Source organism: Abrus precatorius, unplaced genomic scaffold (assembly GCF_003935025.1).
Source record: "Abrus precatorius isolate BTA unplaced genomic scaffold, Abrus_2018 Scaffold7, whole genome shotgun sequence".
In the NCBI taxonomy this organism is placed as follows: Eukaryota; Viridiplantae; Streptophyta; class Magnoliopsida; order Fabales; family Fabaceae; genus Abrus; species Abrus precatorius.
In genome coordinates, this window is record NW_020874417.1 from 32,346,644 (window position 1) to 32,371,916 (window position 25,273).

The 25,273-nt window shown below is 33.8% G+C and overlaps 1 protein-coding gene across 4 annotated transcripts; it reads left to right on the forward strand.

The window, feature by feature from the left end:
* Window positions 1–1,324: 1,324 nt before the first annotated feature.
* On the forward strand, window positions 1,325–23,694 carry LOC113871116 (tripeptidyl-peptidase 2-like). Of its 4 annotated transcripts, none has more exons than XM_027507906.1 (34): window positions 1,325–1,783; window positions 2,812–2,890; window positions 2,981–3,054; window positions 7,212–7,321; window positions 7,418–7,498; window positions 8,142–8,228; window positions 9,108–9,250; window positions 10,461–10,611; window positions 10,692–10,814; window positions 10,986–11,069; window positions 11,166–11,353; window positions 11,456–11,630; window positions 11,719–11,840; window positions 11,938–12,017; window positions 12,322–12,380; window positions 12,841–12,995; window positions 13,820–13,998; window positions 14,262–14,374; window positions 14,444–14,614; window positions 15,720–15,848; window positions 15,953–16,053; window positions 16,128–16,245; window positions 16,375–16,454; window positions 16,701–16,773; window positions 17,729–17,814; window positions 17,903–17,954; window positions 18,037–18,171; window positions 18,345–18,416; window positions 18,704–18,796; window positions 19,011–19,106; window positions 19,948–20,046; window positions 20,390–20,482; window positions 21,409–21,618; window positions 23,310–23,694. In XM_027507906.1, the coding sequence occupies exons 1-34, from the start codon at window positions 1,435–1,437 to the stop codon at window positions 23,466–23,468; spliced, it is 4,119 nt and encodes a 1,372-aa protein (XP_027363707.1). In that variant the 5' UTR covers window positions 1,325–1,434; the 3' UTR covers window positions 23,469–23,694. The 4 variants fall into 4 exon arrangements, with proteins under 4 accessions (XP_027363707.1, XP_027363708.1, XP_027363710.1 ...); XM_027507907.1 differs by having other exon boundaries at window positions 17,732–17,814; window positions 21,466–21,618; window positions 23,310–23,468; XM_027507908.1 differs by lacking the exons at window positions 1,325–1,783; window positions 2,812–2,890; window positions 7,212–7,321 and having other exon boundaries at window positions 2,990–3,054.
* The last annotated feature ends 1,579 nt before the right edge of the window (window positions 23,695–25,273 follow it).

Below are 25,273 nucleotides of genomic sequence, written 5' to 3' on the forward strand. Positions count from 1 at the left end.
CATAAATAGTGAACATATACTCTCATTTAGATGCGTTTAGAGAATTTCCTCAACAAAGACATGTATCCCTAATCTCTTAGAAGGTTTTTACAATGTCTGCCTAAAGCATCACTTCCCAAAAAATTTGGGCTACAAAATTCATGGAAGCCACAATTATGGTAATAAGAGTTTGCAACTAATAGGACATCAATATATGTTTTCGATGTATTTGGAGAGGGAAAGAAGGAGAAAGCTAAAAGAACCTATCGTAGTTTGATTTCAAATATCAGACAACTTTCGTAGAGATCTTTTAGGTTTGTATATAACTTAATGAAAGGCCTGACTGTTTCTCAGCTGGAATTTTCATTTTTTTGATCCGTTTGTTTACTTCGAAAAAAACCAGGGCCACTTCCACTGGTTGTAAACCCCATTTCCCTTGTAAACAGACGGAAAGTAGGTGTGATCCAATAACCATAAGGAGCAAGTGCCCTTATGATATTAAAAGTGAATAGGTAGATATGGGCGGAGACCCTCAAGGGATAATCCGAGGAAAATAGGAAGGGCGGACCTAGGTCTTTTGGATTTTTGCAGCTTGCCTATATAGGCTTAAGTAAACAATATATTTAAAAATATTACAATTTTTTTATTTAAATCTATATAAAAAATCGGTTTTAATTTTTTAAAATTACAAATAGCATGTGCTTTTAGTTGTTGACGATAAATTAAAATCATATTAATTTATTAAATATAATAATTAAAATTAAATATTTTTTATAAAAAAATATAAAATGCATATACATATAAATTGAGAACATTTTCGTTATGTGATAATGAAAGGAATGGTGACACGTGAGAAAATAAAAATAATGAAAGGCTGATCTGCATGGTGTTTCACGTTCTTCTGTTTTAGCTGGTGCAAAAGATCTCATTAGAAAAAATGTTGATTTGTTGCCTCAAGAAAAGTATCACGCTTTTGACCATTCTGGTATAAATTGCAATCTAAATATAAAAAATTAATTGGCTCTAGTATAGTTTTTCTTTCAACTACAATTCACTTCTTTTTATTGACTTACAGTTTCTTTATCTTCCATATGTTTATGTGAGGTGAATCTGTTTTTCTTTCTGGTGCTCTATATGGTCCAAAGCCAAGAATCATGAAACAAAGAGAAACAGTGTGTAAGGAAGAAAAAAGAAAAAAAAATTAGCCTAAATTTTTTTTATAAAATCATGCGTTGACAATTTTGAAAATGTCAAAAAATAAAATAAAAAAAGCAATATTTACATGTGCCAGAAACTTATCTAAGCGTGGATAAATGTATGTTATTTTCCAAAAACATGTAAAAAAAATCACATCTATCCATCTTATCCACCCATGGGATGATTCCTTAAACTCTGTCGCCATAACGCCATCGCCGGCACTCTTTCTCTCGAAATTACCAAAATACCATTCACGTTATGCATAACCAACACACACTCTTACTCAGATTTCCAACATTGTCTTCTCATTCTCTCGTTAATCTTCATCACACAAAGACAAAACTCGTTAACAACAAGAAAAACAGCACCAGAAGGAAACACACTCCCAGAAGAAGCAATTACGTTGTTCCCAAGACAATGGCTTGCACTTCTCGCGGTGGCAGTTATGACGACGACAACAACAACAACGGTGCCTCTTTCCGCAACTTGAAGCTGAACGACTCCACCTTTTTGGCTTCACTCATGCCCAAGGCAGAGATTGGTGTCGACCGTTTCCTCCATTCTCACCCACACTATGATGGTCGCGGTGCTCTCATCGCTATCTTTGGTGCCCATTTCATAAAGCTCTTCCTTTTTGGTTTTTTTGTTTTTGTTGATATTGAACTTGGGTTGGTGTTGCTATTCAAATTTGCGTAGTGGGTAAATGGGGATTGTTGAAGAAGATTTGGTTGTTGTGCTTGATGTAATGGGTTTTAAGGGGAGATAAAAAATGTGTGTGTTGTTTTCTTTGCTTATTGATCAAATTTGTTGACTTGGGTGGACTCTGAATTCAAGTGGTGATCTTCTATTTGGTTTGGATGGGTTATGTTTCATGACAGGACTGGTGCTTGATCTGAACTTGTAATTATTTGGTGTCAACGTGTAAGTGTTAAAATTCTTCTGAAAGGACCACAAAATAAACAATCGGTTTTCGTTTGAAAATGTTTGAAAGGTTGCTTTTGTTGTTACTTAGTTTTTTCTGTAAAGGCTGCACTATGGAAAAGAAAATAAAACTCTTTCTGTCGTTTTGACATTATGTTGAACAAGTGTAATGTAGGAAGTTTTTCTGATTTTTCAATTCTTTTCTTTTTTTTTTTTGAAGAAAAAACTTGTTGGAGTGTGAAGTAGTTGTTAGAAAGTAGTACAGTTTATTCCTCTTTAAGTGCATGGTTGGCTATGGATGCGAACAGATGGGGTGAGTACCAAGAATTACAATGAATTCAAAATAATTTAACCTGTTGAGCTGATGCCTGGTTTAAAATCAGTTAGTTAGAGTAATAAGCTATTAAGTGCTTTAGAAATTTTTTTCTTTTCTGAACAATGGGATTTGTTACATCATGACATATGCAGGCATTACTAAGTTTGCAACCCTTGTTTCCTTGGTCCCCAGCATTGTCTTTTCATGGATGCAATTTTCACCATGCAATTCTGTTACTGGCATGGTGCTGATCTAACTTTGCTTCTTTCAAAACTTTTTTTTTTTACTAATACTATTGTGCTTGCTTTCTGATATTTGTTAACGTTATGAAGTAATATATATTCCTGCACTGGTTCATATGATAAATGAGTTTAATCACAAGATCTGCATGTTTTTAGATTCTGGTGTAGACCCAGCTGCTGCTGGATTACAAGTTACCTCAGATGGGAAACCGAAAATTCTTGATATCCTTGATTGGTAAATACAAGCTAATTGATGTTGAATTTTTATCTGATATATATGTATTACTGATTTACCAATAAATGTGACACCATTTTTTCTGGCCAGCACTGGCAGTGGAGATATTGATACCTCAAAGGTGGTGAAGGTTGATGATGATGGTTGTATTTCTGGGGCATCAGGTTAGTGCTAAATTGTGGTAAAATATTCTTCAAAATTGTACTATTTGCAACTTGCAAGTAATTCCACATGATTTTATCCAAGCTCCTGTTGTTACTACTCGCTGGAAAGCGAGTAACGAGTTTCCACTTCTGACCCGTTTCGGGCTGATGTGGAAACTCTTTGATGAAGTAACTTCCTACCGTCACTCTGAACCAATCTTAGCAATAGAAAGGGGTAATGGTAGAGGAGCAACATTACTCGGTGGGATCTCCGGTTCGGAGTTCCTTGTGTACGCTTCTGGGCCCATGAAAGTCAGAAAGAAGGACTTCTTTCAAAGCATCTTACTTAGTTCCTTCCCTTATGTCTAGGCTAAGCCTTAACAATCCTTTCTTGAAGAAAACCGATTCTCTAACAACTCAACCTAAGAGCTGATATGTCTCCAACCGCGGATACGAGACCTCTAAGAACGCTTTTTTCAGTTATTCCCACAGTGAATTCAATTACAAAGAGAACAGCGGCAAGAGAGATGGCAACAAGAGGATGAGAAACCTTCTCCCCTTAACCTGGTCTCAGTGAAGTTCCTTTCATTTCTATGCAGGCGAAGGTGAAGTCTGGAAGCATTCCATGATTTTTTAAATGAGAAACGCCTTGAATTCGACCAACAAGAACAAGGCTTTGATTTAGAATTTACTGATAAGAAAGAGATGGAATTTCAAAAATTTCTATCTGAGGATCTACAAACACATAAACAATCCTCGGCTAATTTGAAGTATATTTTAGGAGGTTTATTAAAATGAATACGTATAAATCTTTGATGTTGAAGTCGAAAAAGTAAAGTATAAAGGGCTTTTGCAAGAATAGTCATAGGGCTCGTTCTTTCACTTTAAACTGACACAAATTTCCTATCCCAGCTGCTTAATCGTAATATTCAATTAGGGGAGAATCCAAAAGATAAGCCGAAGCTTAGGAAATTATAGAATTCCTGGTCGATGGGTCAGGGAGAAGAACAGCGGAAGGATTTTATTACAGTGTAAACTCTGGAAAGAGCCCTTGGTCTTAAAGGGGCCGCGATAGCAAACTGAAAAAGAAAGCTAAGCGCGCAGAGAGAGCTGCATATTGCGCGAAAGGATACGGATATCCCTTGCTTGCATTCTTCCTCCCAACTTCTTCTTCCGAGATGCCTTCCTCATTGGCAAAAGAAAAGGGATTTTGTTATCCAAAAGGAAAGGTATCTTATTTTAGGTTATGGGATTTACTCCCTACTGGTTCTCATGTTATGGAGGGTCATTTTTGAATATTACTAGAATTCTAATTTTGCTTCGATGTTCTCGTTCTTGTCCTTTCCTCATCCTTGCTGCTTTGTGCCTCTTGTGCTTTTATCAGCGCGTGGCACCCTGTAACAAAGAATTGAGCTTGGCTCTGTCTGTCCTTCAGTTTGTCTTGCTTCATTTCTTTGCCTTTCTCCTTTTTATAAGGAGAGGAAGAAGAGAGTGTCTTGACTCGCTCTCCTAGTCTTTGACCAAGTCCCGTAGTCTTATAAAAAGTCCCCTTTCGCTTCAACTGTCCTGTCTATAGGTTCGATAGTGGGTTGCTCTGTTTCTGTATCTCGACCGTTGACTGTGACCTGGAGACTCTGGTCTCGCTTCGATGGTTACTGGTTGTTTGAATCTCTCCTCTTCTTTTATTTCGAGTGTTAGAGTCAACCATTTACTCTAAAGAGAGTGAGCGACCTACTAGTAGCTAGGAGTAGGAATGAGGAATATAATAGGCTCTTCTGTCTTACCGCTACGCCCCTTTTTTACTCTTTTCGAATCCCCTCTTGCTCTTAGGGAATATAAATATATGCTGCTAGAAGAGGTTGCACGAAAAGGCCTAATGTCTCAAATAGGGGAATGCCAACGGCTCCCAATCTTCTTTAAGTCTTTGTCCAAAGATCTGCCTTGCCTTAAAGAGGGGACAGAGTTGACTGAAATAAGAGGGCTTTGCCTTTGTCGGAATAAGAGCTATTAGTATAAGAGAAAGGCATACGATACGCCATTTCCGGGCTTAGAGAAGAGGGGCAAGCCTCAACCTTAGAAGAGGGAAATTAGACCTGCCCCATCTAGCGAGATAAAAGGACTTAGAGCCTTTATCCCATGGTCTTTAATCGGCTTCACTCGTTGATTGCCACAGATAAGCGCTTGTACTATGCATATGGATCACCGGATGACATAGAGACGTGGAAGACCTTCCGAATCCAATATTAATTGCTTTTAGTTCCAACAAGGGATGCAAGCAAAGCAAGGAAATCAGTCCCTCGCCCGAGAGTAAGGAGCTACCTTTAGAGTTGCATAATAGGTCTTGCTTCCTTAAATGGAGTTTGCTCTCACTATGCTTTCGTGATTCCGGATGGTATGTACTTATGCAATGTCTATCATCAGCACTCTTTCTTCTCTAGGAAAGTTTTTTACTTAGGAATTCCACTCCTAAAATGCGAGCTTTGCCTTTGAAAGTGAAAGAATAGGCTGCTGGTAGGACAAAAGGCTGCTAGAATCCCTTGCTATTGCTATTGAATCCGGTGCTGATGCTCGAAATCGAAAGAAGTTAGGTTAGTGGCACTTCTTTTTTCACGCTTGAACTACGGGGCAGACTAGCGGAATGGAAGTTACATCCATACGGCTTTGCTGCGCCTGTACGTAAACCCTGTTGTCTTAGGCTGTTATCGAATCCCCTGCTATTTCATATGAGTCACTATCCAATTCCATAACAGAAAGAGATGGGACTAGAGCTTTTGGCTTTCTTCCTTCACTTCACATCAAGGATTGATGCTAGAAGGGCTCTTGCCCATGTCTCATTGCTTGTGATGTCTGCAAGCTGTTTATTATCCGTTTTGAATTCTTGATTGGATTAATGAAGTGACAATTGTGAGCTTTCCCATTTCTCATTTCTGAATTGAGTGTAAAGAAGATGGCTAAAATAAAATTAAAGTAGTAACACTAAGCAGGATAATCTGAAGTCAAACCTTAATGGAGTTATAAAGTATGAGTTTAAGCCTACTTCAAATACTCTAATGTTAGTGGTTGTATAATAACAACTTAGTCTTATTTTACTAGGTGAGATTAACTATATAAATCACACAATACTTCTAAGTTTGGGCAAAAATTAAATTCTCAAAAATATTATTTATCAATAGATTTTTTAATGAATTTTTTTAAGCTTCTTCTAGGTGAAACTTTACCTCTTTTTACCAGATTAAAAGTTATGTTATCCATTTTCTTTATTAGTACTTTCCTGTAATCTTTTTTGCACTAAACTACCTTAAACAATTTTTAGTCATCTTTTTTATTATAGGTTTTACTATGATATTTTTATGTATACAATCATTTTTTATTTTGTCTTTTCTTGTATGACCACTAATTCAGCTTAACATTTTCATATTTGTCACTTTTTTTTTTTTAAGTCCAATATTTACTATCATATAAAAAAATTTATATTGTAGTATGATAAAACTTTCTTTTTAACTTAATAGGTATTTTATGGTTATAAATAACTTTATTTTAATCATTCAACTTATATTTTATAAATAATATTTTTATTAATTTTTTCATCATTTTGTATAATTTTTTAATAGTGGCAGTAGTTTAGTGAACTGTAGTGCCTATAATCCTTATTTATTTTTTAGATTATTTAATGTCATCAGTTGTGTGTGATTTTATTTTAAATATGTATTGTAGGTAGTTTAGGTAAATAAGATTATCAAATTTGAATTAGATTATTCAAATTTGTTCTAATTTTATTCTCATCAGATTATTTATATCTAATCTGATTTGATTCTCTTTTTACTTTCTCTATTTTGTCATTATATTTAGTTTGTAATAAAGGCAGATAGAATATCTTCTAGCTAGCTTTGCATATTTCTCTCATGTAATTGAAGTCAATCAATGAAGAGAAATATCATTTTCTTCTTCTAAACTTATATTAATATTGTTAAGGATGAAACATTTCTTTCTTTTTTCTACTAACCTCTCTCTCTCTCTCATTTTTTTTTTATTATAATTTTTATGTGCTCCCTTTGTATGCAAAATCTATAACCTTTTCTTATTTCCAATTGCTTTTCTTTCTCCTTCTTCATAGTCAAAGAATGTGAATCACATTAAGCCCTTGCTTGTGCTTAGACTTTCGTGCAAAAATTGTACAGGGGCAACTTTGGTTATCAACACTTCATGGAAAAATCCTTCTGGAAAATGGCATGTAGGTTATAAACTGGTTTATGAGCTATTTACAGAAAAATTGACTTCTCGTTTGAAGGTAGCATTAAACTTTTTCCAATTGCTCTTTAGACTCACTATCAATGGCTAATAGATCTAATTTCCCCTTTTCTCCTCCTTAATTTGTCATTGACAGAAAGAAAGAAAGAAAAAGTGGGATGAGAAAAACCAGGAGGAGATTACTGTGGCTGTAAAACAACTTACTGATTTTGATAAGGTTAATTGTAAAATTTGCCTGATTCTTCTTATTTATGCCATTACTTCAATTCACACATATCATCTACTCATAACAATTTAACATTTTGTTTAGTTGGCACTAGGCATCATATATTATGGAAGCAAGCTGCTGCATGTGTTGCGTTAATTTTTTTGAACACATGTGCCTTGTTTTCTTGGTGTTTTCTTTCTTGTCTCTCCTTTTTATTTGCATTCATAACACAAATACTGTTCATGGAAAAGAAATGGAAGTTAGTCTCCTTTTGGTGTCAGTTGTACATTTTCTGTTCTGTTTCACATGCTATCGTTTTTTTCTAGTTTCTATCTGCAAATACTCAACAGAAAAATTGCCTCATACCAATAATCCAAGAGAATAAAAAAGAGAAAGCAGATTAAATGGAGTCTATGAATTTATATTAGCATTGTGAGAAGCATGATTATTTACTTTTGGCTGCTCAAGTACAAAGATGAAATCTTTCTTTTTTATTTTTGTTTTTTAAATTTTAGTTACCGGATAAAGTTGTAGATCATATTTATGCTTTAAATTTTGTGAACAGAACTAATGCTTCTCTGGATATAATGTGCTTTTTGTATTCCATTATATCTTCTCTTCCATGTAACTCAAACTGTGATGCATTTTCTAGAAACACATCAAGGTGGAGGGTGCTAAACTTAAAAAGGTTCGTGAAGATCTCCATAATAGGCTTGATCTTCTGAGGAAGCAATCTGAGGTGGGTGCTGAACTTGTTATGAGTTTTGTTGTTCTATGTAGTGCTTCCTTTTCCACTCCATGAAACATATAAGTTATTCCAATATCCATTTGGTTTTATATGTCATTCAGAATTTCTTTATTGCTCAATATATTTTTGATGTTTGAAATATAATATTGTGGGTAAATGTTAACGTTTTGGTGGTTAATGATGTATTACTGTAACATAACTAGTGTTCTCTTTTCTGTTTCTTTATTTTGGTGTTTTTAGGCTGATTAGGAGATTATGTTGTGCTCTTGCTGTGCCTCTTTTTTCCACTTATATGATCATTGCGTCTCAACCAGTGATTGAACAATATCCAAGGGATTGTGATTTGGAGTCTATGTCATACTGTCATGTATTGGGTTTGGAAACACTGGTCGCAACGATGTTGTTCAGTTAGTTGGTACTACATCAAATAAAGCAAGGATGGAAAGTTTCATGGCTGTGATAGTGCTAATGCTGCTGGCTGTGATATAATGTTTGTATGGTGGTCTATGGTTCTTTCAAGTTTATCCCTCTGATGAATCATGGACCAATATTATATCATTTACAAGATCCATAAATTTATGATGGTCCATGGTTACCCTCGCCAAGGAGGAAAGTAGCTCTGCTGCTGTTGGTGATGCTCATTAATGGTAGCAAAGACAATATTTTGATAAAGTTTTGTTACTATGTGAAATAAATAATGTTGGAAGCATTTTAGTCTCTGCAAAAACACAAAATTCCTGCTGCTTCTCTCTATCTCTCTCACCAAAACTTTTTTACTTGTGTTTTGCCTGCTTACTTACCTCCTGATCTTCTCAGTATTTAGTCAATTTAGTTATCTTACTAAAAAGGCAATGCTGTTTTATGTTTTAGAGTTACGATGATAAAGGGCCTGCCATAGATGCTGTTGTCTGGTATGATGGAGAGGTCTGGAGGGTTGCTCTTGACACACAGAGTCTCGAGGATGATCCAGATTGTGGGAAGCTTGCTAACTTTGTGCCCTTAACTAATTATAGGTACATTTGGATTTGGTTGCTGATGTTATTTCTTCTAATTTTAAATCTAATTTAATTTCTTCCAAGCAGCAAAGTGTTGTAAAATTGACAGATACTCATTTTTGGAATAATGAACTTATTCCTTTTGAATCCCCATGTCCTATTCAACTAAATTTAAAAATGTCAAAATCCATACATGGATCACTCAGCAGTTTTGTTGTTAAATCTCCTTGCCCTTTACAGTTACACAATACAAATTAATCAAAGTTCACTTTGTTTTTTTTCTCTTTGGATTGAATAAAAAAGCTTTTCCTCTTGAATTATTTATGAATTTTATTTTCTTGTATTTAAAAAACAAACACTTAGCATGATTGCAAAGGGTGTATATGGTGCAAATGATGAACAACATATTTAAAAGGAAAATGACAAATGATTGTTGTGTGACTTGTGTCTACCATTAATTTATAGTTTCTAAAGGAAAATGAACAACATATAGTTTCTCAAGCTGAATAAATGACGAGTAGGACTTGCACGGGATGCATGGAGTTCTTTTGTTATTTTTCAATAATTTATTTCTTGTGAATCAATTAAAAATTTCTGTGATGTACGTATTAAATATTATTTTGAGCTGTTTTTTATGATATTTTTGAAACAGCCCGTCTCTGTCTGTGTATGGTTTTTAAGGTTTCTTGCTGATTTATGTATCAGTATCACCAAATAAAAATTTAACAACAAAGCTAGACAGCAACTTGATCAATGTGTCATTGGCTCCATCAAATATAATCTTTTTATTGTTTCGGTAACCATTTCTGGCAATGTCTTTTTCATATCTTCTCTTAATGTTTTATGAGATCTTGCTCTACCCCATTTAATCAGACTATTTTCTATTTGATCCACTTCTCTTATGCCTCTATTGGATTTTTTGTCATGACCAAACCACCTCAGTCAAGTTTTCATCATCTTCTTTTCAATAGGTGCTGTTTCTGGGCACCTCAATATTCTCATCTCTGTCACAAACAATGCTGAGAAAAATAAGAAAAAAGAAAAATATTTTCCGAAAATTATTCATGTGACAATTAAGCAGGAGGATTGCAGTGGTTCCCCATCTTTATTGTATTGAGTGGTCTATTGGCATTTAGTCATGGGAGCAATTATCTTTTTAGCTCTAAATCAGTGTAGGGTATTAAAATTTAAAATGATTGAACAATAACTATTACAGCCCATTTTTCAGGACTGAGGGGAAGTATGGTGTCTTCAGCAAATTAGATGCTTGTACATATGTTGTGAATGTTTATAATGATGGGAATGTCTTAAGTATGGTAACAGATAGCTCCCCTCATGGCACCCATGTTGCTGCTATAGCAACTGCATTCCACCCAGAGGTACAGATATAATTTTATGATTTATCAATTTAGTGCAATTCCTATGAAAAGCATTGTACATTATAATAGTATTGTTGTAGGAACCCTTGTTGAATGGAGTTGCACCTGGAGCACAAGTAATATCTTGTAAAATTGGGGACTCTCGCTTAGGTTCAATGGAAACAGGAGCTGGTTTGACTAGGGCACTGATAGCTGCTGTGGAGGTAGTTCAAATATTTTTTTCATCATTGCATGACTATCCTGCATATTTCAACAATTGAAATAGATTTGTCTTTAATATTTGTGTTTGACATAACTAATTTTTCTTTAGGATGTTCTGATGTTTGATATGAACATCACATTGTAATGATGACCTTGTCTCATTTCTTTTTCAGCATAAATGCGATCTTATCAACATGAGTTATGGTGAGCCAACATCGCTGCCAGACTATGGACGGTTTGTGGACCTTGTGAATGAAGTATCTTCTAAGACTTCCATTTTAACTGGACTTATATCTTTCCTTTGTTGTTCCCAAATCTCTAAGCTATTGATGTCCTGGGTTATTTATATTTAGGCAGTAAGCAAGCATCATTTGATATTTGTGAGCAGTGCTGGTAATAATGGGCCAGCATTGAGCACTGTTGGTGCACCTGGTGGTACATCTTCAAATATTATAGGAGTTGGCGCTTATGTTTCTCCTGCCATGGCAGCTGGCGCTCATTGTGTTGTTGAACCTCCTTCTGAGGGGCTTGAATACACTTGGTATATTTTGTTCCATGTGGAAACTTTAACTAAATGGCTTTCTATACCTTTTTATCTTTTTTGCATCATTATCATTGCATGATTTATAGAAATGATTTATAGGTCTAGCCGAGGACCAACAGCTGATGGAGATCTTGGTGTCTGTGTAAGTGCTCCTGGTGGTGCTGTTGCTCCTGTTCCCACATGGACTCTTCAACGGAGAATGCTCATGAATGGGACATCAATGGCATCTCCCTCAGCTTGTGGGGGAATTGCATTGCTCATAAGTGCAATGAAGGTTCTAGGATGTGATTCTTATTTAGACTGTATGATTTAGTTGGTTTTACTGTGTATACATGCCTATAATTTTCTGATTTAATACGCAGGCTGAGGGAATTACTGTGAGTCCATATAGTGTGAGGAAGGCCCTTGAGAATACATGTATACCCATAGGTGATTCACCTGAGGATAAATTATCCTCTGGGCAAGGGCTTATGCAAGTTGACAAGTTCGATGTTTTTACCCGTCTTTGTTTTCATGGAACTTTTAGTAAATGGTAACTATATAAGATTTGTTATTGACTAGAATCAAATACTCAATGACAGGAGTTATGACTATATACAACAGTCTCAAAATGTTCCAAATGTTTGGTATCAAATATGCATCAGGCAATCTGGAAAAGCAAGTGAGTTTACATTTTCCTGGACAGTTTTCCTTCCCTTTTTGAGAAACAAGAAGCATCCAACTGGCATCTTTTGGCTTTCCCTTATTCGATTACTCATGCATGTACAAAATGGTGAAGCATATTATGTTTAGATATTAGATAAATTATTTGGGGAAAAATGGGTTGCTGACATTCCTTATAATTTTTTTGTCATGCTTAAGTAAGAGCATGTGTTAAAGTATAGAACTGCAGTCAATGTCTCCTTTCAACCCTTTCATTTTAAATGTCTAATTTATATGTTCCTTTGTACGATTGCCGATGGCAGATCCTTCTTCACGAGGTATCTACTTGAGGGAGGCTAACGCTTGCCAACAGCCTACTGAGGTGAGATCATTCTTGAATTAATTGTGCATTGATGATTAGAGCATATCTTGAGTCTTTATAAAATGGGTTAAAGACAGGATTGTGGGAAAGAAAACAAATAACTGATGACTGATATTTATATCTAATTTTCATGCTTGGACAAAATGATATGAATTTGCTGATTTGACAAGCAGAATTAATTTACCTTGCTTTCTAGGGTACAATAAAGGGACAAAAGTAGTGTTTGCTGAAATTTTGTTTGGTATTTATTTATATAATGAAATGAAACTGGTATCCTCTTGATTTCTCTTATGCTGGTAACAAGTACTAGAAATTGCATTCAATTTCTACTTACATATATTTTATCAAATATATGTATATATGAATCATTGTCTCAATTAACATTACAGTAATTTATAGTGCAATTCCTTTGTTCTCTCAATTGGTAATTTTCTTTATAATTTGTAGTACTTATTGACAGTGGACAGTGCAAGTTGATCCAAAATTTCATGAAGATGCCAGCAAGCTTGAAGAATTGGCTGTGTTTGAGGAGTGTATTGCGTTACACTCTTCAGATAAGACAGTTGTGAAAGCCCCAGAGTATCTATTGCTCACTCATAATGGCCGCACCTTCAAGTTAGTCAGTTGTCCTTTATCCTTTCATTCTAGTGTATTTTGTGACACCCTCAAATCATTTGAGTCTAATGAAAATAATATATTTATTGAAAATTTCTGATATAGGAATAAAAGTATATTAACATATTTATAGTTTAGCTCCATTAATTACTTTTAGGAATCATGCTTAGACCTCTAAAGTCAAAATCCCATGATTGATTAGAAATTTTGGAGTGTGGGAAGCTACTCTAGATGGACCAATTAAAGTCTGATCACTGTATCAAAGTAACCTAAGTAAATTAAGATAAGCAAACTTGAGAATAGGTGGATATTGATATAACTTAATGATAATATTCATATATGTATAGTTATGTATCTTAGGATAGGGTTTGGAATTACAATAGTTTTATTTTATATATATATATATATATATATATAATTAATTAATTAATTAAAATGAATTCTTCTATTGCTATCACCTTTTTAATGAGCATAGTTATAAATACAGATAATATTCTTAATATTAAGTTAGGGTTAGGGATATGTCATGTGTGGCCATTTATTGGCAATAAAAGCATTGCTCATGAACTTGTTCCTTTGTGGGGAATATTTATGAAGCATTGTTTATTTTATGCTATCATAATTACCAGTATGTAACATGAACTTTCCATTTACAGTGATAGATGCTAGGCATAGCTGTTTTGTGAAAAAAAAAGGCTCCCATGGTATTTTTAGGGGAATATATTCATCATCCGAACCTCTTGTTGTCCTTGAAATTGTCTTACTATAATCTCTAATTTGCTGTTTGTTTTATTAATGATTTATAAGTTGTCTTTTACTTTCAGCATATTTGTGGATCCTACCAATTTATGTGATGGTCTGCATTATTATGAGGTCTGTGGAACTGATTGCAAAGCACCATGGCGTGGTCCTGTTTTCAGAATTCCAATTACTATAATCAAGTCCGTGGCTGTAACAAACAGACCACCTCAAGCTTCATTTTCAAAAATGTTATTTCATCCAGGTGTGCTTTAGTCAATCGAGTCATTCTCCATGCTTCTTTCTTCTATTGGCATTCTTAAGGTTGGAATTTGGGATCCATACATAAAGCATTCCAACCATGATGTTTGAGCTATTTGCCCGGGGGCTTCTCTTTTACCTTAGACTGAAAATGTTTCTACCATGTTTAAATCATTTGTCACATTGCTTTTGCAATTATGGTCTTGTTTATATTATTTAGTCCTAAAACCAATGCTTATTATGTTTTTTTTTTTTTTGCTTCACTAGGCCATATAGAGAGAAAATATATAGAAGTACCACGTGGTGCATCTTGGGTTGAAGCAACCATGAATGCATCAAGTTTTGATACAGCTCGAAGATTTTTTGTGGACACAATTCAGGTATAATATGCTGCTTGAAACTGTTGTTGTTAAGTATGAACATTTTTTTGACATGTTCACTATGTCCAGATATGCCCACTGCAAAGACCTTTTAAATGCAGGAATGTGATAACTTTTTCTTCGCCTGCTGCCAAAAGCTTCACCTTTAGAGTAGTAGGTGGTCAGACATTGGAACTAGTCATAGCTCAATTTTGGTCTAGTGGCATTGGGAGTATTGAGACCACCAGCGTGGATCTTGAGGTAACAGGATTCATGTTTGTACGATGAACTTATTTCCCCTTGTAGATATTTGGTCCTTTTTTTTCTCTTTTTTTACTAAAACTAAATTGAGTCTCCTATTTTTTTGACTTGGCCAAGCTACATAATGATTGTTCCTCATTCATTCAGTAGGTGATCTTTGAAGATGTATCTCAATTCCTTTAATAAACTGTCTTGTTTATTTGATAATGATTGCCAAGAGCTTATTGCTGTTTCTGGCACTAAATGTGGAGGGGATTTTAGCCTTTTTTGGTTTTTGGATAAAAGAAGATTTCGGCTAGTAGGAAAAGAGCGCAAAAAAATGAAGGTTTCCACCATAAACAAGAGAAGATGCAAACGATAAAGCTTCAAAAAACATTCTTAAAAAGAGCTTTCCAATCCATTGGCATATAACAAGAAGATTCTTGAGGGATACCGTATGCTGAGCTACTCAGAAAAGATGTCAAAAAAACAACTATGTCCCAAAGCAAGCCTAGGGACAAGGGTTTCCCCTTAAAGAAATAAACATTCCTCTCCAAACTGTCCAGGGTTTGATTGGCATCATCAACTGAAAATTAATTGTAACTAAATGAAAGTTAGTCTGTTATGTTCCAATCAAGATTAATAATTGAAGACAATAATAGGGACAAAGACATATATTAAATACCTAAATTAATTAAAAATGAACCTAATGATGCTTGGGGTTTGCCCCGCTGCCTCTCCCCCTTTTTTGTCAGTCTATGCAGATCAACTTGATTTACATTAATTAGTGGAAAACTAAAGCATGTCTTTGCATACAAATGAAAGTTTCTTTGTAATTCATATTTGAAGAAATTCTGTGTGTATCAGTGTTTAGATGTGGAAGCAGATGCCTTTTTTTTTTTTTAGTATACTGTCATATTTTATGGACACAACTTCATTGCCCAGAACTTTTTGTAACTAACCCTAGCATATGATTGGACCCTCTGAATAGAAAGGCTGTTATATTTTCTTTCGTGCTTGATTTTTTCTCATAAGCAACTTCTGCTTAAAGAATTAAGTGAGAATCTTATATGGTCTATCTCTTTTCATTGAAGTTACATTCTTACAAATTTATCTAAAATTACAGGTTGTATTTCATGGTATAACAGTCAATCAAGAGGAAATTGTACTTGATGGGAGTGAAGCACCAGTCAGAATTGATGCTGAAGCATTACTGGCATCTGAAAAACTTGCACCTGTAGCAATTCTAAATAAGGTTATTTTGTAAAATTTTACTTCTTTTGTGCTATTCCTTTATGCTTGTGATCTGGGACGGTAATGTGGTTTAATTTATTCTCCTAATTTATGTTAAACTTGTAGATAAGGATCCCATATCGACCAATAGATGCTAAGATTAGTGCACTTTCAAGTGATCGCGATAAACTCCCCTCTGGAAAGCAGATACTATTGCTGACATTAACGTGAGTAGTTATAAATTCCATTATCTGCTTCATTTATATTTTTAGATGGCCTGTTCTCAGCATTCTGATTACAGATACAAGGTCAAATTAGAAGATGGAGCTGAAATAAAACCTCAAATACCATTTCTAAATGATCGGATGTATGATACTAAATTTGAGTCTCAATTTTATATGATTTCTGATTCAAATAAGGTATCTTGATATTTAATTTCCATTTTGCTTTTAAAGATGAAAGTTTGGGGGAATAGTTTGTCATTTCTGAGGCATGCGAATTGTAAGCATCGTGTAATTGGTTTTCATATTTATACATTCTGATCATAGCAAGTATATTCAAGTGGAGATGTCTATCCAAAGTTTACAAAACTTCCCAAGGGAGAATACAATTTACAGCTACATTTGAGGTACCACTCTTTCTTAGCATATATACTGGACCAGCACTTATGCTTGTTTGTTCCTTGTGGTGCTTGCTCTTTAGCTGTTGATAGTTATTCTTCTTTTATGGACTTGAAAGCTTGGTTTAGTTATTATTACCTGCATAAGAAAGCTGGAGTTTTTATTGCGAGTGGATTATTTCTAGGTTTTGAAAAGATTGATACTTAAAGGTCCATCAAACATGGTCCTATAGTCATGATAATTTGGTGTTTCAGGCATGACAACTTGCCAATTCTGGAAAAGATGAAGCAGCTGGTGTTATTCATTGAGCGAAATTTAGAAGAGAAGGTAGTATATCATATTCTAAAAGACGACTTTATGTAATCCCTTGTATCTTTTGCTTTGACTTCAGTCTCATTTGTCATCACATGATTGTAAGGTTTTTAAATGGACTTCATCAACTGAATCCTATTTCTTTTTCTGTTGGGCTGCTTGATGCTCAATGGTTTGGTATCGTTCAACTCTTTGACATATTTGGCTGGCAAATATTTTTCACAAATGGAATTTCTGAATTTTGCTTTATATGAAATGAAATTATGAAAGTATACTATTTGTACTTGAAAATTTAAATATGTTGTCATGAGATATTAGTAAATTATTTAAGCATGTTTTAGGATATTATAATAAAATCTGATTCAGGAGATGGACTGGTTATTATGATTGGTTTGTCTTTATTCTGTTCCTTATTTTTTTCTCCAAATGTGTAGCAGATTGGCTCCTATTCTAGACCAATATTGATAAATTAGCCCATGAATCATTAAAAAATTCAGAAGACAGAAATAAAAGTGTTCTCTGATCTCTGGCACATATTAGAAGTGATAGAATTTCTGTGATAACAAAATTGATAGAATTTCACTCATAAAGTGTACCCTTGGTAATTCCAAAAATCATAGAAGGGAAAACTGAATTTTAAAATATTAAAGATGATAAGGATAACTGTAAATTTTGCCCAATCATTTTGTATAATATTGGTACTGATGCTATGATAATAGCTAAATTCTGGGAAATACTGACTATTTTCCCCCAAAAGTTCTCGTATGTTGACAAAAAAATATACTGATTCTGTTTCCATAGTAAGCTAGTCCAAGCATGCACTTAAAATTGTGATGAGTATCTCACAAATAACTCCTTGGAAAACTTGTAAAGGATATAAAATTTTAAATACATAATCAAAATTCAGCTCACATATTTCATTCCTTCTATATATTTATTCAATTGTCATTTATATGCTTTTTATCTCCAGGAGATCATTCGGTTATGCTTTTTCTCTGAACCAGATGGTCCACTGATGGGAAATGGTTCCTTCAAGTCCTCAACATTAGTTCCAGGGTATGTAACTGGGTTATATAGTTCTGCCTAGATCCTTGAGGTTTAAATGTCATCTTGTGCTGTGGTGTTGACGTTTTCTTATTGATAGTATAAAAGAAGGATTTTATCTTGGTCCACCACCGAAAGACAAGATTCCTAAGGTATTTAGTTCTCCTTGCTTGATATTTGGGTATTCCATTGGACTATTGGTAAAATGTGATAACATTTGTAGTATTTCCACAGAACTCTCTACAAGGATCTGTATTGGTGGGATCAATATCATATGGGAAACTATCTTTTGCTGGTCAAGGGGAGCATAAAAATCCAGAAAAACATCCTGTATCTTATCGAATTTCTTATATAGTTCCCCCACACAAGGTTATCTTGACTTTATGCTTTACTTGCCTTAAGGTCTTTTTGTGTGTTCTATAGTTGTACACTCCAATATGTGCTGGTTTGAACAAGCACCAAGTTGTTGATGTATCAACTGTTATAAAGTATATCTATAAGTTAATGTCTAATTATATTTTCCTATTACCTTTTGTTGAAAGATTGATGAGGACAAGGGGAAAAATTCTTCCTTATCTTCCAAGAAGACAGTTTCTGAACGCTTAGAACAAGAGGTATGCAAGTCATATTTAGCTGAAGAGCATCCTTGTTTTTTATCCAATCATGTATTTCACTTATGAGTTTTGCTTTTGGCATGACTGATATGCACTTTTGCATTTATTTTTGCCTAAGCATATTTTTACCAAAAAAAAGAGAGGAGCTTAAGCATGTGTATCGTAATCTAATTCAAATTTCTAATTATTTTAAAGATTTGAAATGAGTTATTCTTTTAGAGTTGAAAATAGAAGATTGTATATCTCCTGTCCTAATGGTTCTTTTATGGCATTGACTTATCAATCAGGTACGAGATGCAAAAATAAAAGTGCTTGGAAGCCTAAAACAAGAAAACGATGAAGAGTGCTTGGAATGGAAGAAGTTGTCTGCCTCGCTTAAAGTCAGTAGATAACTTTATTTGAACATATAATTTTGGTGGTTGACTACATTCATTTGTTTCCTTACTCTTAAAATTCTATTGATTTTGGCTTTCTGTTGCTAGATTATTTTATACATTGTTTTTGGTTTACTGTTATTCAAAACTGGGTTCACCTGCTTATTCTCTACATCATAGATTAAAAATAAAAAATTGAAAAATTTATGTTTGTTTGCAGTCTGAATATCCAAAACACACTCCGTTGCTTGCAAAGATTTTGGAATGTTTAGTTTCTAGGAGCAATATCAAAGATAAATTCCATCATGCTGAAGAGGTACGCATTGTTGAAGTTAAATGTTTAATATTATTTCCCCCTTTCCCCTCTTAACCCCCATATTTTATCATTATAACTTTTGAAATCATGCAATTTATTATATATTATGTGTAATTTCTTGGAATATTAGAAAAGTATAAACTAATATCTGATGAATATTAAAATTTAGGAGCGTTATCCACGTGATGTGAACTTTCAATCCAACTTTGGATTTCATGAAAAGTTTTTCCTATTAGAGTCATCTACTGGTGTATCTGGTTGGATTTGGTGACTCTTACACCGTTAAATGTCCTCTCTTTTTTCCTTTTTTTGGAAAATTCAAAATTTACCAATCGACATTCCTTAGTATTTATTAGGAAACCCAAATTAGAAACTAGAGGAAAAAAAAAAGTTCTATTTCTTGATCAATTGCAAACCAATAGAACAAAGGAGAGAGAACTCTCCTCCAAGAGTTTCCCTTCACAAAGGATTTCTCTTTCACAGAGAGCAAAAGCACAAATCTCAAATGATGCAAGACTGACCCTTACATCCTCCTATTTATTTGACTACTAACCCCCTAACTAACTAATATCCTAACTATCTTAACTAACTTCGTATTTCCTAACAATATCTAGTTTAATTGTTGACATTTATTTTTTGAAAGCATATACATCAAAATAAAATGAAAAATGTTACCATCTTACTTACTGTTGAATTTTGATATTATCACGTTAGAAAATAAAACACCAAATAATTTTTAAATTCTGTCAATTTTGTGAGTCTGAGCTAGTGAGAACTGAGAACTTTCAAACCAATGATATAAAAAGGTTGATTCTATGGCAATTATGAATTTACTTTGCAGGTAATTGATGCTGCAAATGAGGTGATTGACAGTATTGATAGAGAAGAGTTAGCAAAATTTTTTGCACTAAAAAATGATCCAGAAGATGAGGAAGCTGAGGTGCTTATCCATGTTCCCCATGCTTTTAGATATTCCTGTCACCCACTCCAGAATTAGTTCTCTATTTATACAAAATTTAAGATAATAAAATGAAATTGGCATGACATGCGAGTGTAATTCATCCAGAAGATTTTGCAATCTTACATGATTAACTGTGATTTTGTTACTTGAATTTATATAATTATAGCAGTCAGTTTTGTAATGGTTAGTCTTAAAATGATGACATGATAGTGTAAACAATTAAACAAACGTCTGCAAATTGAATTTTTGTATTACCAGTTACACGATGAATTTTCAGTTTGCAATTTGTTTGACAATTAATGATATTTTAATCTCACTGTAGAAAAACAAGAAAAAGATGGAATCAACCCGTGATCAGTTGGCAGAGGCACTATACCAAAAGGGGCTTGCACTGGCAGAAATTGAGTTTTTAAAGGTTAGAGCTTTTATGATTTTAAAATCAATGACTGTACATTATCAACAATTATATCCATACATTCAAAACAGAGGGAAATACCATGCAAATGATATTAAAAAGGGCAAGACTTCGATCAAGTTCCTGATATCCTTATCATTGAGTTTTCCAGTTAAATAATTACACGTAAATGTTCATTTAAAAATCTGCTACACATTAAATGCAGGTTATCTAATTTAGAAAGAACATTGCCATGTCATTATTTGATTGGAGAACATGATGACAAATTTACAAGGAACTTGATCTATCCATTAAAAATGCGTTCGACCTGCTCCATTTGCCATTTGAAAACTTGTTTTTAACTATTACCTGTTTAAATCTGTTCAAAATCCCTCATCTGCTAGTTATATAGCCAAAACAATCCTTATAATGACTTAACCAATCCTCCGCATTTGAACTAGCTTTTGAAGTTGAGTTAAGCCTAGTCCTTTCCCAACTTTAACATGGCATTAAACCCCACAAACTTAGTGCTCTTAATGTCTAATTCTAGGCAAAAAGGGAGTGTTAGGATCCCATACCGGCTAGATATATGGTCAAAGACCTAGTAATCCTCTCCTCTTGAGTTAGCTTTTAGAATTGAATTAGTTCTCCATCCTAATAAAGTCAATTTTTAATCATATAAAATATAGTTATTAGCAAACCCCAAAATTTGGAAATATCCTTGTATGTAGAGAGCATATATTTTTTTCTCTCTCTCTAGCTCAAACCATAAACTTATGTTAGATCGTGTAAAACTACAATTTTCATTATTTTGCCTGTTTTTGTTCCATAGCATTTGTAAGTGTTATTTGGTTAATGGTGTTGCTGCGTTAGAATAACTCGGATTTTCATTATAATAGTAATAGCATTTAATTATTTTTTATTGGCTTACTTGTATACTGTCAAAGGAGGTAGATAAGTCCTTGGCTTCTGCTGAAACAAAAGGTGCAACACAAGATATGGAGAAAAATGATGATCAATCTGATGGCATTTATCCAGACTTGTTCGAAGAGAACTTCAATGAACTAAAGAAATGGGTTGATGTTAAGTGCACAAAATATGGAACCCTCTTGGTGACAAATGAGAGGCGTAGTCAAAGGCTTGGGACAGCATTGAAGGTATTTTTCCATTTTTGCTTAGTCTTGTATTAGAGCATCTCCATTCGTGAAACACTAAAAAATTAATTAAATTATATTTTATTAATTTTTAAGTAGGTCCAATAACAACGTATCACTTCTTTTTATTTAAGCAACTTTTTGCTCTAACTCAACTTTTATCAATTCTGAAATTTTTTATTTTAAAAACTGATACTAAAAGTCTCACTTTTTCTTAATTCTTAGCTTAAGCAACAGTTGTTTAAATAAGGAACGGTTACTTATTTAAAATGACAACTCGTCAATCTCTAATAGTAAATTGACATAAGCAAGTTGCTTATGTAAAAAATTAACTTAAGCAACTCCCCCTCTCACTATTCCATCTTTTAATTTCTAATCTAACAGAATCATTAGTTTCCTTTCTCCTCCTTCACATGTAGTATTCTCTAGCCACTATTCACCCCACCTAACCCCAAAAATGCTCATGCTGAGTAACTCAAGTTGTCTCAAACTCCAAACACATACTGTGACGTACTTTAGTATTCCCAACTCTTTCTTTCAAGATTCCAATGCCCCTGACCCTACCCAAAAAAAACATAAGCGGATTGTAACAACCATGTTGTGTGTTGCTCAACTGGCAGTGTACTAAATCACAAAAGTAATAGAAAGTAAGAGTACCAATTCGCTATAGTTAATACTATTTAGACTACAGAATTAGGATTAAATGGAGCTCCAAACAACAATTAACGAGTAAATGAGATTGAAAGAGAAGTAAAATAAAACCGTACGAAAAAACAAAGGATCAGAAGCGTTTCTTAAAATTCAGTAGATGAAGTGTTGACGTCTTGATATGACTTCATTCTCCTTATGGATAATTGACTTTCAACTCGACCTAAATCCTATTTCCAAGTTTGATAGGTAAAATTCACAAAATTAACTAATATCTAGTTCTTTGGTCATTATCCCTGTTTAGCTCCTTAGAATTAACCAATACCTTTAGTCTAATTCCAAAGAAAAAAGGCCCTAAACAGGCCAAGGAATTCCTTAAGCAACCATAGAACTAGCTACCTCTGTTCCTAGATTTAGCCAAGACTATGAGTTTATCACAACAATCAAGAACATAAATCAATTAAGCAACGAGACAAACATACAAACTAAGGAAAAAGAAACTTAGAAAAAAAGCGTAAAAGATCAACTACATCAGAACCATAAGAGAAATTAGCCAGACATGGCAGAGAAATACCAGAAAAGCCAAACATAAATCCCATCGTTGTCCTTCTTTCACTCTGTAGATATAGTTCTCTTCTCCTTTCCTCCTCCTCCATTTATCCTTCCCTTTCCCATTTATAAGTCAAAATCAAAATTAACAGTGCAGGGGAGCCCCACTGCTTGGGCGTGCACTTGACAGCACGTGTATGAATTGAATCATTCGGGAACATCAACCACTCAAGCGTTCAATGGGAAAAGAAAGGGCACATTTTGCTACTAACACTTGAGAACCCAAAAAATTCACTCATGAGACCTACAGAGTGAATGGTTACAAAATATGGTCATTCCATAAGAAATTGTTAATATCCAATTTAAATGAAAATGTATTTCATAATTAAAAACAGATTGATCCTTCATAACGAAAATGCATTTTGAAGGATTTTATTTGATTTCCACATCTTTCGAGTAAATTTTTATATTAATCTTGTGTGCTCCCCTGGATTAAGGTACTGACTGAGATCATTCAAGATGATTCCGAGCCTGCCAAGAAGAAACTATATGAACTAAAGCTCTCTTTGCTTGAGGAAATTGGATGGACTCATTTGGCAACATATGAGAGACAATGGATGCTTGTGCGTTTTCCCCCGAACTTGCCCCTTTTCTAGGGCTCCCCATTATGAAGCTATTCGACAGCAATGCAAGGATCCTCTCAAGGGAAATTTACCATGAGAGTGATGATTTTTAAACATCACTTTATACTATTTTTATTAATAAATTAAATATTCATGATGGCTCTCTGCATTGAAAATGTCACTGTAGAGGATTTATGACAACAATTCATGCAACAATAAATTGAACCTTTTTTACTTCAACAAGCTACCTTTATCCCCTCATCATCCAAGTGCTTACACCATTTTAGACGTTTTGACATGGCCATTGAAAATGTATTTTTTGGGTTTAAGAGATTTTCAATAGTAACATTGAGTTCAAATTAATTTAAAGTCGAACCAAGAGAACATATTAGAATAAAGTTCTTGACATTTCTTTTTTGTTTTTATACAAAATTTAAATTCTAAGACCTTACTTTAAAGGGAATTAAATTTCTTATAGCTAGGAACATTAGATGTTGGATTTCTCAATATTGTTTGCTTTAATTTTGGGGATTGATCCATGTTTTATTATTATGACCCATTTTGAATCTGGACTCAAGCATCTGTAAGGCCTTCTTGGGAACAATTGGTTCTCTCTCTTTTTACGTGATTATGAGCAGTGAACTCGAACCACGTGTATTGAAGACCAAAAATAAATAAACACGTGAATTGCACCAATAGTGCTAGCCATACAACTCTTACCTTGTCCTATTCAAATTAGTGTAGTTATTTCTTATAAATAGAATTTAAAATAATGTTATTTTTTTGGTTCAAAATATATTATATCATTATTTATGCTTATTTAAATAGGTTAGTATATTAATTGTAAAAGTCTTTTATAATGACCTGAAACTTTAGTTTTTTTATATAATTAAAAACTTTAAAAAGAGCTTAAAACTTATAACTTAATAAGCCTAACTTAATCCAGGCTTGATATAAGTTCAGCCATAGATCTTTGATGAATGATCTGCCCTACTTTTACTCTTGATATTAAATGCAATTTTGTAATTTTTTTTAAAAAAAGTATATCTTAAATTGGAGGCAAAGATTGGTCCTGATCTTGAATAAAGCTACAACAATGTTCACAGGTCTTACATTGATCTATAATGTGTAACCTTTTTCTCGCTAATGATTAATGGGGTAGCACTAGTCTCTTTTTTTCATTATTTTCTCTACTCATCCTTTTTTAATATATATTTACATTATACATATTTATTGGATAATTATCATTTCTAGAAAATAATAATAATAATAATAGTGCGCGTCAACTTTATTGAGCCATTGAAAGTGACATTTGGGTTTTCATATACTTGAGTATCACTTCATAAAGCTACAACGACATAAACTAAAAAGTACACAATGTTAGCAAATAAAAATACGGTGGTGTTTCCCTTGCCATTCTCATTGTTCTTTATCCTTTTCTCTTCATTTTTCATGCTATATAATATAAAAACACGTTGACAAGGACAAACCACACCCACAAACGGAGGTATATCTTATACAATGCATTTGACTGTTTGGATTTTTCCCCCAATTTTTTGTGGATTGGATCAATCAGCACTTAAGAAATATGAGATTGACCAGTGTCAGAAGTATATGATACGAGCTTTCAACGCGGAATTCTGAAGACTCGTTTTGAGCCTGATGTGTAAGATTATGCATGCGTGAATCTTATTTTAAAATTTTAAGATTTCCTTTTCATTTTATATTCATTTTTCGGTGGGGTATATAGGTATCTCTTTTGTGCTACTAAATGTTATAAAAAGGAAGAAGGAAAGACTGAAGCATGATACGATAAAAGGCTGCCTATTTATGAGATA

What these genes read in the sequence shown, in the direction of transcription:
- LOC113871116 (XM_027507906.1), top strand. Translation starts at nt 1,435, where the DNA reads ATGCATAACCAACACACACTCTTACTCAGATTTCCAACATTGTCTTCT. An exon ending in CAGGCAATCTGGAAAAGCAA is followed by an intron (nt 12,018 to 12,321) that starts GTGAGTTTACAT and finishes TGCCGATGGCAG; the next exon opens with ATCCTTCTTCACGAGGTATC. An exon ending in TTTTTGTGGACACAATTCAG is followed by an intron (nt 14,375 to 14,443) that starts GTATAATATGCT and finishes CACTATGTCCAG; the next exon opens with ATATGCCCACTGCAAAGACC.